This window comes from Bicyclus anynana, chromosome 1 (assembly GCF_947172395.1).
Source record: "Bicyclus anynana chromosome 1, ilBicAnyn1.1, whole genome shotgun sequence".
Lineage (NCBI taxonomy): Eukaryota > Metazoa > Arthropoda > Insecta > Lepidoptera > Nymphalidae > Bicyclus > Bicyclus anynana.
Window position 1 is genome coordinate 4,762,566 of NC_069083.1, and position 14,619 is coordinate 4,777,184.

Sequence of the window (14,619 nt, forward strand, 5' to 3'; positions counted from 1 at the left end):
TTCCCCTAAAGTGGTTACACAGGTTTTTCTCTTTTGTGCAGTTTTGTGTTTTTGGTTTTATTTTTTTTTACTGATTTTATATACGTTTCAAAATTCGTTGTTATTTCATCCAGCTACCGAGGAGGCAGCGCAAGAGACGCGGCTTTGATAGAACAGGTAATAACCACATACCACTTGGACTCAAAACAGTTCCACGTTTGTTCGAAATTCACTAAAAATTTCAAACAAATGTGACTTCTTTAATTCTCCAACAGCTTTTCACGATAATATCATTCCATTTCTGTTATTTTAGGATCCGTAATTGCGCGTGAATTCCTATTCATTTGTATATCTTTGTATACTTTTTATTGCTAGATGTTGGGTTGCGTCCAAGTAGTGTATATTATACGTAGGGACGGTTGATTGACGTCATCATTTCAGGGCACATTCTGGGGTACTAACGGATCTGTATTACCATTGCCATTCTTAAAGATGCTTCTGTGATGACTCTCTCACATATCTAAAACAGACTATTACTGTACTTATTTCAAATTATGATCTTAAATATAAATTGAGGAGTGTTCATAGTTGCATCACTTATGCATTTACCTTCAATGCAGTCTTTCACTTATGGTTTATTTGCTTCTCCATAATCGATCACTCATTGCAAGGAACGTTATTATAAGCCACCATTATAATATCACACGACACCATAAGCAAACGCAATACACTACAGCTATAAAATAATAATTTTGAAAATATTCAAATCAGTAGTTATTAATCTGTAATATCATTGAAACTAAGACACCAGGTCACAAGGTACCTCAGGTATTGACGTAACTCCATTGCGATAATGTTACGCTAGACACGATATCGATAATCGTCCTTGTAATGTATCTGCTATACTTCGCTAGACTGACCTCGTTCTAACTTTCCGCTTGCATCGTTTTGACGTAACCGTGTAGCACTGTTTTCCCTAACTTTGTTCCAGGCCCTAACCGAGCTTGCTCTCTAATGTGACCGCCCTACTAACGCCACACCTAACCGTGCGAGAGAATAAAGGCGGGAATAAATTGGTTGTGTAGCGGAGGAGCGGCACAAGCTGGGGAAGCTGCTGCTGCCGCCGCCGGCCGCGGACGCCGCGCTCACGCCGGACAGCGAGGCGGAGGACGCGGCCGCGCTGGCGCAGTCCATCATCGCCGGGGAGCTCCGCACTCCCACTGTCACCGAGCCCACGCCGCCCGTGCTGGCGTCGCCCCCCGCCCCGCCCGCAGACTCTCGCCTCTCCGTCCAGGAGCCCGCGGTGCCCACACCTCCCATCGCCGTTTCGCTCTCGCAAATCGGCATCAAGGCAAAACCGACCACCGCCGCTCAGATCGAATCCTCAGTGAAACCTGACTCGGCGCCTGCTACTCCCGACTCGCCCAAAACTGCTGACCCTCCTAAAAAGAAGATAATCAAGAAGGTAGTCAAAAAGGACAAGGAGGGTGCATCAGGCAGCGAGGCGCCCGTACCGCCGCCGCGGAAGAAGGAAAAGAAGCCCAAAGAGAAATGAGCGCCGCGTCCAGCTCCCGAATAGTTCCTCTGTGCCATAACTGTAGCCTCACCTTATGTTTCTGTTTAATTTTTTTTTATCGCTTTAGTGTATGTGTAACCGTTTTTATATTTTATACTATTGATTAATTAATGATATTAATACTCGCATTCACACGTCCATGTTGTCGAAATATAATTATTGTATTTGTAATTTTATATTTTTCGTAACGACGTGTTATTTTAAACAGTGATTTGTATTTGGTTTACTGAATACTTATTGATATATTATCCTATATGTTTACCAAAGCATGACACGTATTTATTAAGAACGAAGTGTTATTCAAATATTTGTATTAAAAGTATATTTTGAATTAAAATTGTTAATTTTATTTAAATACTAGCGGACGCCCGCGACTTCGTCCGCGTAAAAATCGATCTCAACTTTCAACCCCTATTTCACATTCTATTTTGCAAGTTTTATAAGTTATACCTAATAAATAGTCCACTTATCATTTTACATTTACAAATGTACCTAGAAAAATTAAGGTCTTTCCGTACAAACTTTCTACCCCTACTTCACCCATTTCTGATTTTGTTTTCGCGACAAAAAGTATCCTATTATCCTTCTACGTATTATGGTCTCAAATCGTCTTAAGTATCATTTGAATTCATTCTGTAATTTCAGCGTGATGCCCGGTCAAAAAAAAGGCAAACAGACAGACAAAAAATAGAAAATAGGCTTCAGTATCGATGTCCTACCTCTACCCTACTCCTACCCTACCCGTACCGTAACTGTATCCTACCCCTACCCTACCCGTACCCTACCCGTAATCTTCCCTTTCCCTACCCCTAGGATAGGGGTAGGCCCTACCCATACCCTACCCCTAACCTAGGCATACACTCCCCTACCCTGCCCTACCCCACCCTACTACCCCTACCCTACCCTTACACAACCCCTACCCTACCTGTACCCTACCCTACCCTACCCTATACCTTCCCTACCTTACCCCTACCCTTAGCAAAATCGGTCCAGCCCTATGAGCGTGGTGCGATGACAAAGGAAAATAGAGACTTCTAATTTTAATTATAATTAAAATTATAATCTTTGGATCTACTGGACCGATTTGAAAGATTGTTTTACCAATAGAAAGCTACGTTATTTGCGAGTGTCATAGGCTATGTTTGATTCCCATATTCACACAGGAACGGGAACTACGTAATTGAAAGCGCGGGGCGTCATGTAGCGGAATTTCTGCGTCTTTTAGAAATTTTGTATTATCTCCGAAACTATTTAACTAATTAACATATTATAAAGGGCAAATCTTATCTCCATAATATCCTTGTGATTATTAAATAATTTATTTTGATAAGGATTTAAGTTAAGTAGCATAAATAATGACGCAAACCTAAGTATATAAAATTTATAATTTTTAAAACACAAAAGGTACTATATATGCTAATATATAGAAGATAGATATATGGTGTCGCGGACTTTATTGTAGAACTTTTAAAGATACATAAAGCCTCCATACATTAATTTCAATTTTACACAATAGTTAAGGCAGCGCATGCGAATAAGTCTGCTTAAGAGGATTTTCGGTCCGACCTGTATGACAAAAACTGTGTTAACTCGGCGAATATATATCATACTAATATAAAATATAGCCTATAGCACTCCCCGATAATGTAGCATTCTACTGGTGAAAGAATTTTTGAAATCGGACCAGTAGTTCCGAAGATTACCCCATTTAAAAAATGTGACAAACTTACAAACTTACAAACTTTACCTCTTTATAATATTAGTATAGATAAAAGACGTAAAGTTTGTGGTATTGTAGAGGGTATCTGGAATCTGGATCTATTGAACCGATTTTATAAAATTTTACCACTATTATGCTACGTTATTTGTGAGGGTCATAGGCCTTTTATATTATCCCCGTCTCACGGGAACGGGAACTTCGTGAGTGAAACTGCGGGACGTCAGCTAGTCCTACTTCCTACTATAATATAAAAGCGAAAATTTGTATGTTTGGATGTTTTGTTAACGCCGCAACTACTGAACCGATTTGGCTGAAACTTGGAATGGAAATAGATTTTACTCTGGATTAACGAAAGATTATATTTCATTAACTTGGTTTAACTCTTTGTCCCGAAAAAAATCCATGGTTTCCTGAGATTCGCAAAAAACTGATAATTTTGATGGCATGAATGTTTGTTACTCTTTCACGCCGCAGCTAGGTACTAAAGCGAATCACCTGAAATTAGAAGTAGACATAGTATACATACAGACATAGCCCGCTAGTATACAATATACTAGGTTAACCTGCCCACATATTTTTATTAATACTCGACGAAATAAGCATATAGATGACCTCAACTATCGTCTATAACCAGGAGGGAACTTTGCAGGGCAAGAAATAATCTATAACTGTCTCCTGTCCTATGCCCATCAATATAGGCCAGCGGCGTAGCTTGCCTTTTAGGGGCCCGGTATCAAAATTTGTTGGGGGGCCCCAATAGAGTATAGACGAACGGCAAATCCCGAAAATCTCTTTAGCAGTTTTTATCTCCGCGAAGCACCAGATTAGTAGTAGTTAGTAGTAGATTAAATTTTACTAATTTTTGCTTTCATACTTAAGGATCTAAGGGGCCCCTGTAGTCCAGGGGCCCCGTATCATTGATACGGCTGATACGGTGGTAGCTACGCCTCTGATAAAGGTATTAAATTCTGTGATGACGTGAGCTATTCCAGTTCACGGAACAGCAGTGACGGCAGAAGAGTTTGTTACCCAATAATAGGTATTTTTATTGACTTGTATGAGTGACGTGAGTGAGTAAGTAGTCCAAACTTGCCTTAAATTTACCAAAAATTTTGTCAATTAGATAACTTTCAAAAGTCAAAGTAATATTACCATCATTACCAGCCGATGTACGTCCACTGCTAGACGTATGCTCTGCGTGAACTTCAACACTACTGTCTCGAGCCGCTAGCATCCAGCGGCTCCCTGCAACCCGCTTGATGTTCTCGGTCCACCTACTAGGTGACAACACAGCTTTCCAGTGTGGAGTAGCCATTCCAGCACCTCGGTACCTTGACGTCTATCGGCTCTTCGAACTACGTGACCTGCCTATTGCCACTTCAGCATACACATACACTTTTTAAAAGTCACTCAGCGATGAAGCGAGTAATGGTTGGAGTTTCTCTGCGTGATCGAATTGGTGATCGAATCAGAAATGAGGAGATCCACAATGTCACGAAGCCGAGTAAAGAGTTTAGATAGATACTAAATTGCTCGCTATTCGATTAAAATACTAAAGTAGCCGATATTAGTTCGGACTACTTTAGTATTTTAGTCGAGGGTAGGTTAAATTTTCTATTAGTGTACCTAGGTATCTATTCTTATACACGAATAGAAAATTCATCAATCTATCAACACAGTCTCGTATCTTGCTTGCGCTTTAATCTTGCATATATCTTCGAATGAAGCGACTCATCATTGCTTAAAATAATGATCGAACTTCAAAAAGTTCGTTTGATCTTATATCATGCAGGCAAATCAGTAGGTACGATAGGTTGGAGCTCGCTTGCCTAGAAAGTGTCTATTCAATCTTCTTTTAAAAATATTACGTGTCAGGAAACTTTGAAGCCAGGAGTACATTCTATTCCATTCCACAATCACATCTTACCTTAGCCATAGGTATGTAAGTATGTTCTATTCTGTGGTTTAGCTTACTCGTACTTATATGCAGAAACTTACCTACTTGGCACCGCCTTCAAACAGATCACGAGGTACGATGTTATTTTTCATTTTTTAGTGTTGTGGGTAAGTTATATTTTTGTACTGGAAGTGGGTTGAATATTTTTATTTATTTTTTTTTAGCTAATAATCGTCTAAAATCGGTTTATTTTTCTAGAAGTAAAATTTCTCAAATAGTTGGGTAAATAGGCGCAGAAAAAAAAGGTCGAGAACTACGTTTATCGGATGATGTATGTATTACCTACTTATGGCACACAAATACCTACCTGCTACGTAATGAGATTATACGGCACTAGCGGACGCCCGCGACTTCGTCTGCGTAAAATTCGATGTCAATTTTACTACTACCCCCTAACCTAACCTAACCTACCCTACCCCTACCATAACCCTACCCTATCACTACCCCAACCCTACCACTGCCCCAACCCTACCCCTACCCTACCCCTACCTTACCTATACCCTACCCCAATCCTACCCGTACCCTCCCCGTACCCTATCCCTTTCCTACCCCTATCCCACCCGTACCCCTATCTCACGCCTATCCTACCCCTACCCTGCCACTTCCCTATCCTACCCGTACCTCTACCCTACCACTACCCTACCTCTACCCCGACCCTACCACTACCCTAAACCCGGCCCTAAACCTACCCTACCCCTACACTACCCCTACGCTTCCCTACCCGTACCCTAACCTACCCTGTAACTTCTCTATCTTACTCCTACCCTTAGCAAAATCGGTCCAGTCCTTCGAGAGTGGTGGTATGACCAAGAGAAATAGAGACTTCTATGCTAATAATATAAAGAGGTAAAGTTCGTGTGGTTGTAGGAGGTAATCTCTGGATCTACTGGACCGATTTGGAAAATTGTTTTACCAATAGAAAGCTACGTTATTTGCGAGTGTCCAAGGCTATGTTTGATCCCCATATTCACACGGGAACGGGAACTACGTAAATGAAAGCGCCGGGCGTCATATAGTGGAATTTCTGCGTCTTTTAGAAATTTTGTATTATCTCCGAAACTATTTAAGTAATTAACATACTGTAAAGGGCAAATCTTATCTCCATAATACCCTTGTGATTATTAAATAATTTATTTTAATAAGGATTAAGGTTTAGTTGTATAAATAATGACGTAAACCTAAGTATATAAAATTAATAATTTTTAAAACACAAAAGGCCTTTTTTCTTCTATATATCAGCTAATATATAGAAGATAGATATATGGTGTCGCGGACTTTTTTGTAGAACTTTTAAAGATACATAAAGTCTCCATATATTAATTTCAATTTTACACAATAGTTAAGGCAGCGCATGCGAATAAGTCTGTATAAGAGGATTTTCAGTCCGACCTGTATGACAAAAACTGTGATAACTCGGCTAATATATATGATACCAATATAAAATATAACCTATAGCACTCCCCGATAATGTAGCATTCTACTGGTGAAAGAATTTTTAAAATCGGACCTACTACTGGTCGAAGATTACCCCATTTAAAAAATGTGACAAACTTACAAACTTTACCTCTTTATAATATTAGTATAGATATAGATAGTATAGACTACGTATGTATATCTTTTACAAAATTAAGTTAACACAAAACACTATAATTACACTTACTAAGTTTTAATTAATTTATATACACAACAATCGAAAAAATACCATAAAACAAAATAATAACTAATTACACGAAATACGTATGACGAAAGTCGAAAGTCGAAACGAAACGAATAAAATAAAATTACAAATTATTTATTTGAATTTAAAGTTTAAACCTGATTACCTGAACCTGGTCCTGAACGGTGAACCTAAACAAAGAAAGTACGACGTATCTAAACTATAAATTAAAACTTAAAGTATGTCTCTAATCTCTATTTCTAAATCTAAAAAGCAAATACGTAAATAGACAGAGTCAGACAAACAGTACCTAGCTAACTTTAACTACCTACGTGGTATGTGTGCCTAGAAGTAGAACATAATCATTAACAAATTAACAATTAACATCGACTTGATCATTAACAAATTAACAATTAACATCGACTTGTCAAAATCTAAGTAAATTTTTCACCACCAACACCAATGTGTGAACAATCAATTTCGATCATCATGTAGTCGGCATAAATCTCCCTAGCGCCGTACAATATATGGTGTTTTTGCTCAACGCCATCTATTGGTAAATGGATAAAACGCCTACATAGAGTTTAGTAACCAAAAATGCTGATCCCTATAAAATACGTAGAAACCTATAGAGGAAGGTTCAACTTAATTTGGCGGTTGCAAAGCGGCATTCCGCCTTTTAGAAATTTTGTATTTTCTCCGAAACTATTTAACTAATTAACATACTATAAAGGGCAAATCTTATCTCCATAACATCCTTGTGATTATTAAATAATTTATTTTGATAAGGATTTAAGTTAAGTAGCATAAATAATGACGCAAACCTAAGTATATAAAATTAATAATTTTTAAAACACAAAAGGTACTATATCTGCTAATGTATAGAAGATAGGTATATGGTGTCGCGGACTTTTTTGTAGAACTTTTAAAGATACATAAAGCCTCCATACATTAATTTCAATTTTACACAATGGTTAAGGCAGCGCATGCGAATAAGTCTGCCTAAGAGGATTTTCGGTCCGACCTGTATGACAAAAACTGTGATAACTCGGCTAATATATATGATACCAATATAAAATATAGCCTATAGCACTCCCCGATAATGTAGCATTCTACTGGTGAAAGAATTTTTAAAATCGGACCAGTAGTTCCGAAGATTACCCCATTTAAAAAATGTGACAAACTTACAAACTTACAAACTTTACCTCTTTATAATATTAGTATAGACTAGTATAGATATAGATATAGATTATCAGGTATAGGTAATTGCAGCCAAGTGCTAACAAAAATAGTTAGTCGTGGTAAGGTAAAGGCAAAAAAATAATACATCAGGCTACTTTTATCCTTATTCTCGATGCTTCCACGGAAATGGGATCATAAAGATGAAAAAAATATGCACAGTTAATAAATATAAATTAACAAAAAGTGCCTCCCCGGCGGGGAATCGAACCCCGGTCTCCCGCGTGACAGGCGGGGATACTTACCACTATACTACCGAGGATGATGACTGAGGAGGTAAAAATGTTGTACATTCTTTTTTTATAAACATTAATTGTATTTATATAATTTTTAATTAAAATAAAAAAAAAATATTAAAGTGAACTCACCAATACAATAAATCATTTAATATTATGTAATTTAAAAAAATTTAAACTCTTTCCTAGAAAGCATTTCTTTTTAAAATTACTGCCATCTAGCGTTATTTTGGAATACTTTTTCAGAACGGTTAGTGGTTTGATACTGAACCTCGAGGTTTGCACCCTACGCTGCTAGGTGTCGCTCAAACGACACCTTTTTGTACCGCTACAAAAAAGGTAAACTGGACAGCTGCTGGCAACCCACAATGAACAAAAGTCAAAAAACCAGTTTAGTTTTGCGGTGATAACGATACAGAGAGCTCGTGTCGTTGTGTGTTAACGAAAACAATCCAATTATTATTGTTTATACGCGATATTTTCGGCTATATCTTTACTAAATCAGTCGTATATGAATAAAAGTAAAGATTTTTGCTTAGTTTCGATCTCAAGCCGCGTAGTTATTGACGATATCTTGTGAATTTATACATTTTATCCGAATGTGTAATCTTGCTTCGACTTAACGTTGGACGGTGGTTGAAAATGTGAGTAAAATATAGTTCTGGTGAACATTTTTGGTTTGGAACCTTTATTTTTTGAAGGACTCGTGTCAAAATGAAGTGGTTAACGTTTCTTATACTGTTGCCGGCATGTTTTGGACATCTGAATGTTTATTTGAGTAGTGCTGAAGTGTGGAGACTTTTGGGTGAGTACATTATTATTATTGTTCTAGTCTAGGTTTAGGCAATAATATTTAATTAGGTACCCTTGTTATTTACAATCTTACATCCTACTAATATTATAAACGCGAAAGTTTGTATGTATGTTTGTTTGGATGTACCTATGTTACTCTTTAACACCGCTATTACTAAAGCGTTTTGGCCAAAATTTGGAATGGAAATAGATTTTACTCTGGATTAACACATAGGCTACTTTTTATCCTGAAAAAATCCATGGTTTCTCGAGATTTGCGAAAACTGGTGATTTTGATGATATGAATGATACTGAACCGAATTAGCTGAAAATTTGTATTAAGATATTATAATATGTATTACTGCCTGGATTAACACAAGGGCTACTTTTTATTCCGGAAAAATCCATGGTTCCCGAGGGATTTGTAAAAAACTATATTCCACGCGGACGAAGTCGCGGGCGTCCGCTAGTTTATTATAAACTAAAGATATTCATATAAATAATAATAAGGATCGTGTATCTTCAATCAAACATTGCATAAGAAGTGAATTGGCAAATTGGTTGAAAATTCTCAGGTTGTTTTTTCTTCACCGTTTGAAACACGTGATACCTACCTATTAAATTTCTGAAAACACACTTAACTGAAAAGTTGGAGGTGGATACCCCGGATTGGATGCGAACCTATACCCTCCGCGGAGGCAGAAGTCACATCCACTGGGTTGTCACGGCTCTCGGAAAGTTAGCAATATCTATCGCAAATTCGGTAGATAGGTGCCATATTATGTTGCGGATTCCAATGCAGTTGCTATCAGTGATTAAGCTGATAAGCCTTTTTATCAACGTTGCAGATAATAATGTCATTGCAAAGCCTCATAATAATCTCCTATATTGATTACGTACCTATCTACTATCCACATACACAGAGAACATAATATTATCTAACTAGCGGAATCCCGCGATTTCGTCCTCCGCCCTTAGACCTATTGAATCCAGCCCTTACAGTAGTATTGCTGTACAAATGGAGTAACTTCTCCCGTTTTCCCAACATTTCCCTTCACTACTCTGCTCCTATTGATCGTAGCGTGATGAAAAGTATACTATAACCTGCTCAGGAGTATGAAGAATAATTGTACCAATTTTCGTTAAAATCCCTGGAGTAGTTTTTGTTTCTAAAACGAACATACAGACAGACAGACAAAAATTTTACTGATTGCATTTTTGGCATCAGTATTGATCATTAATCACGCGCTGATGGTTATTTTGGAAATATATTCCATGTACAGAATTGACCTCTCTACAGATTTATTATAAGTATAGAATATAGATTAATATTTGTCTAATTCCTCTATGTACTACTTTGTTATCGTAATCCACCAGTCTAAAAATTAATCCGCTTTTAAATCCAACACAATACGACGTCGCCTAATCTCATTTTACGGCAATTTTCAAATCCATAAACATAAACCATCGGCTGCGTTATCTCCGATCTGCCGCGGGGTTTTATTGTGGCGAGGTGACAATCCGGCCTTCCAGAAATACGTCCCGTGGCGTGTACCACGCGACAATAACCATTATTCAGACCCAATTTGTATTTTCGGACTTTTAGAGATTGTATGTACGAGATAATAAAGTTTTTGAAGGGCCCTACATTTACAGTTCATCGTCATTAACAACCTATATCGGCTCACTGTTGCGCACGAGTCTCCTCTCAGAATAAGACGGGTTAGGCCTTAGTTACAGCCTCAATAGCTCAACGGTAAGACCGGTCGAACTAATCACCGAGGAGTGGTGGTTCGATCCCCGCCCCGTTGGTCTATTGTCGTACCCACTTCTAGCTCAGTCTTTCCCGACTAGTTGGAGGAGAATGGGAATATTGGTCATATTTAATACATTTGGCAAATATTCTTTATAAAAAAAAGTGTCTACCCTGGCGTGTTGGCAGACTTCACACACGTTCTCTACGTGTTATTAAGAAAATTTTTAGATATGCAGGTTTCCTCAAGATGTTTTTCCTTCACCGTTAGAGACACGTGATATTTAGTTTCTTAAAATGTACACAACTGAAAAGTTGGAGATGGATTTCTGATATCTATATATGATAGAATTATGATATTCTTCAATCCTCACATACAACCGCGGTGATTAAATAATTAAGGAAAAAAAAGTACGCAATTTGTCAACAAAATGCCATTTTGTTTATTCTTAATTTTTATTACTCAAGTAATTAAAAAAACGCTGCATTTAATTGCTCGAACTTATTCCTAGAAGCTAAATAATAAAGCAGTTTACCTTCGAGCCTTGTTACAATTACAGTATTGTCAGTGTGACAGATTTAAAAGGTCCCATTTAGGATGCGCTCAGGTAACCACTCAAAGGCGATGCTTTGGGCTTTGTCCACCCGATTGTACCAGCCTGCGGGCGGACAGATCCATCTTTGTCAACGACTGTACCATCGGTCTTTGTTCTTGGTTAGAAATTTAGAATACATGCATGCAGTGAAACGGGACATCGGCCTTGTGGAGTTGAAAAAGTAAAATAAGTAAGATGCACATTATTTTTGATTCGGTTTAAATTTTGTTCGCTAACTTTTTTTTATCTGTTCACTCCCGACGAGTGCTTACTTAATTAACAAAGTAGGAATGGAGTACATAATCTATATTTTGGATAAGATTACATAAAATCGATATAAAAATAATAAAAACATAGAATAAAACATTTATTATTGTCGGTTTCTCTCTCTATACTAAAGCCATACTCAAGGAATATTGTTTGCCAACAAACAAATTAAAAATGAGGGTATAATTAACTTGTTCTTAAATAAATGAAAATAAATAAGCTTAAAACAAAATAACAGAATTTCCTAAGGACTGAGGCAAAAAAATTGACAATTGGTTTACGCGATGCACACCAAAATGTCTCAAATCTCAACTCTCTTTTTGCATGTTTAACCATCATCGTTATATTTTAGTCAGCAAACATCCAGACACGTAATAAATTATATACCTAAATCTTATCTATAAATAATTTCGCTCATTAGTTATAACCGTATGAAAATCGGTTCAGTAATTTATAGTTCATCGCGTTCTGACAAATAGACGCGTAGTATCCAGTGATGTAGTGCTCAAAAGGTTATGGCCGTTTAGTTTATTACAATGAAAAATATTAACATATCTCGTATCTTTATGTCCTAATCTGATCTCTCTCTCTGCGGGTGACGGGGCGACCCATGAGAACGTAAAGCAACCAGTTGACTAGGTAATTATTTTTGATGACATTTATGGACTTTCTATGGCATTCAATAAACTTGATGCCAAAAATATTTAATGTTTAAAAAATGGACGATGTAAAGAGTTTGTTGATAGGTTAAGATAGTGTTTTAATTTTTATTACATTCTAAATTGGAAGATTATATCATTCAATCGCAGTTATTTTCCAAAAGCATTGTCATCAAAGGGATCCATAAATATTAATTCCGTTAGGTACCTATATTGTTTAAGAAAAAAAAAAAAAGAAAATACTTAATTATTGATTTAAAGAAGTCGAAATTATTGCTGTTCTATGAGCTCTGTATTAACAACAAGTTCTTAACACTCGTATAATTTTTCATGTAAAAAACATACATTACTAAAAAAATTAATAAGCAAGTATGATAAATGTGGGACCATAGAAGAAGATTCCTCTGTAGATTAAAACAAAGAATTCCACGAACCTGTTCGCATACGGAGAAATATGAATAAAATACCCATTAAATCGAAAACTGTCGCCATTATTAATTACTAGCAGTTGTCCCGTGGTTTCAGTCGGGTTGTTCCCGTCAACGTGAGATAAAGCATAACCTATAACGCTCACAAATAACGTGACTTTCTATTGGTAAATGAGTTTTCAGTTCGGTTCAGTAGATCTAGAGATTATCCGCTACAAAAGCACACTTACTTACAAACTTTACCTCTTCGTAATGTACTCATAAATAGTAAAGATTAAATATTTTTACTCCTTTTTTTTAACAATGTTACTTAAATATAATACAAAACACTGTAAAAAATTAAGTTTAAAAAAATAACCCTTCGCTGCGGGACATTTGAGTGCCCAAGCGACCGGCGGTCAGGGCACCAGAGTGAGAAACCTGACAATACGCGCCGTTTCAAGAATTGCCTTCTGTATCCGACTCTTGATCCAGCAGTTAAGCGAAAGCTTCGAAGCTTTTCGCTATAAGACCATTGACTGAAACGACTATCGGAACAATAATAGTAAAGATTAATTATTATTATTATTATTTACTAGCGTACGCCCGCGTGGAAATCAATGTAAATTTTCAACCCCTATTTCACCTTTTTATGGGTTGAATTTTAAAAATTCTTGAATCACATTATATTTCGTATTTTTTGTTATGATTTATGAAGAAATTTTTAAAACTGTAATTTAAAAAAAAAAACATACATACCGAATAGCCGAACGTAGAACCTCCTCCTCCTCCTTTTTGGGAGTCGATTAAAAATAAAGGACTTTTCATACAAACTTTTAACCCCTATTTCTCCCCCTTCTGTTTTTATTTTAGGGTCTAAAAGTACCCTATATTTTGCTCCAAGGTCCCATTTAACCATACCAATTCAAATTCACCTTGATCGTTTAGCCGTGAAAAGGTAACAGACAGACAGACAGACTTACTTTCGCAATATTAGTATAGATTAGATGTACGGGTAGATATTCCATAGTTGCTGGTAGCGATGTCTCTTATGTAACGAGCTCGCATTACAGATGATTGTTTTCTCTACCTTTGTTGTACGCCATTAAAGCTTTCGCTGATAAAGTGTAGATGCTTTATGAGGCGCTATCGTGGGACAGGATGGTTTATGGGCGCTTGTTATCGCTCATCTTAGCTATTTACTACTTCGCTATGTTGTAGAATGGCCAGGGAGCTGTTCGCAGATATTTTCATGTTCGCTAAATGTTATAGTTTGTGTTGTTAAAGTGGAAAGTATTGTAGGTTTGATTATTATTTATTACTAACTAGCGGACGCCCGCGACTTCGTCCGCGTGAAAATCAATATAAACTTTCAACCCCTATTTCATCCCCTCACAGGTCGAAATTTCAAAAACGCTAGAACAAATGTTTAATTATGTCTTATCAAGTGCAGTGCAATATGAAGTTTCATGGTTTTATCTTTTAAAATTAAGAAATCCCATACAAACTTTCAACCTCTATTTGAACCAACCAACACATTACTTAACTAAAGCCGATTCAATCATAAAGTGTTAGGATTTAAACAGTTCTTTCCCGTGGTTCTTTCAGAAATAGCTTTAATTAATACGTCACTGGCTTAACACCGCCGCCAAGTGATCAGAAGGTAGCACATACGATGTCATTTTTCGCTTTTGAGGTACACTTTTGTGATATTAAAGTCGGTTTAATTATTTTGTTAAAAAGATTTTATTGTTTGAAAGAGTTTACTTTCAGATTGGTCA

General features: G+C 36.9%; 2 protein-coding genes and 1 non-coding gene across 11 annotated transcripts in view; 2 read left to right on the forward strand and 1 right to left on the reverse strand.

Annotated features, from left to right (window-relative positions):
- LOC112050198 (glycogenin-2) overlaps positions 1-1,892 on the forward strand; it is a 30,938-nt gene extending 29,046 nt beyond the window's left edge. For 3 of the 9 annotated variants that reach the window (XM_024088391.2, XM_052883495.1, XM_024088398.2), the window contains one exon: positions 1,065-1,892. In XM_024088391.2, coding sequence (XP_023944159.2) covers positions 1,065-1,534 — 470 coding nt within the window. In that variant the 3' untranslated portion in view covers positions 1,535-1,892. Of the gene's footprint in view, positions 1-113; positions 157-970 lie in introns of all 9 variants that reach the window. The other 6 variants (XM_024088393.2, XM_024088396.2, XM_024088392.2 and 3 more) reach the window with 3 other exon arrangements.
- Positions 1,893-8,318: 6,426 nt separating this feature from the next.
- Positions 8,319-8,390, reverse strand: Trnad-guc (transfer RNA aspartic acid (anticodon GUC)). The gene has a single exon. It is a non-coding gene; the product is annotated as a tRNA-Asp (tRNA).
- Positions 8,391-8,748: 358 nt separating this feature from the next.
- Positions 8,749-14,619, forward strand: part of LOC112050197 (tyrosine-protein kinase Drl) — a 57,370-nt gene continuing 51,499 nt past the window's right edge. Inside the window, exon 1 of the mRNA XM_024088390.2 lies at positions 8,749-9,169. Coding sequence (XP_023944158.1) covers positions 9,079-9,169 — 91 coding nt within the window. The 5' untranslated portion in view covers positions 8,749-9,078. The remainder of the gene's footprint in view (positions 9,170-14,619) is intronic.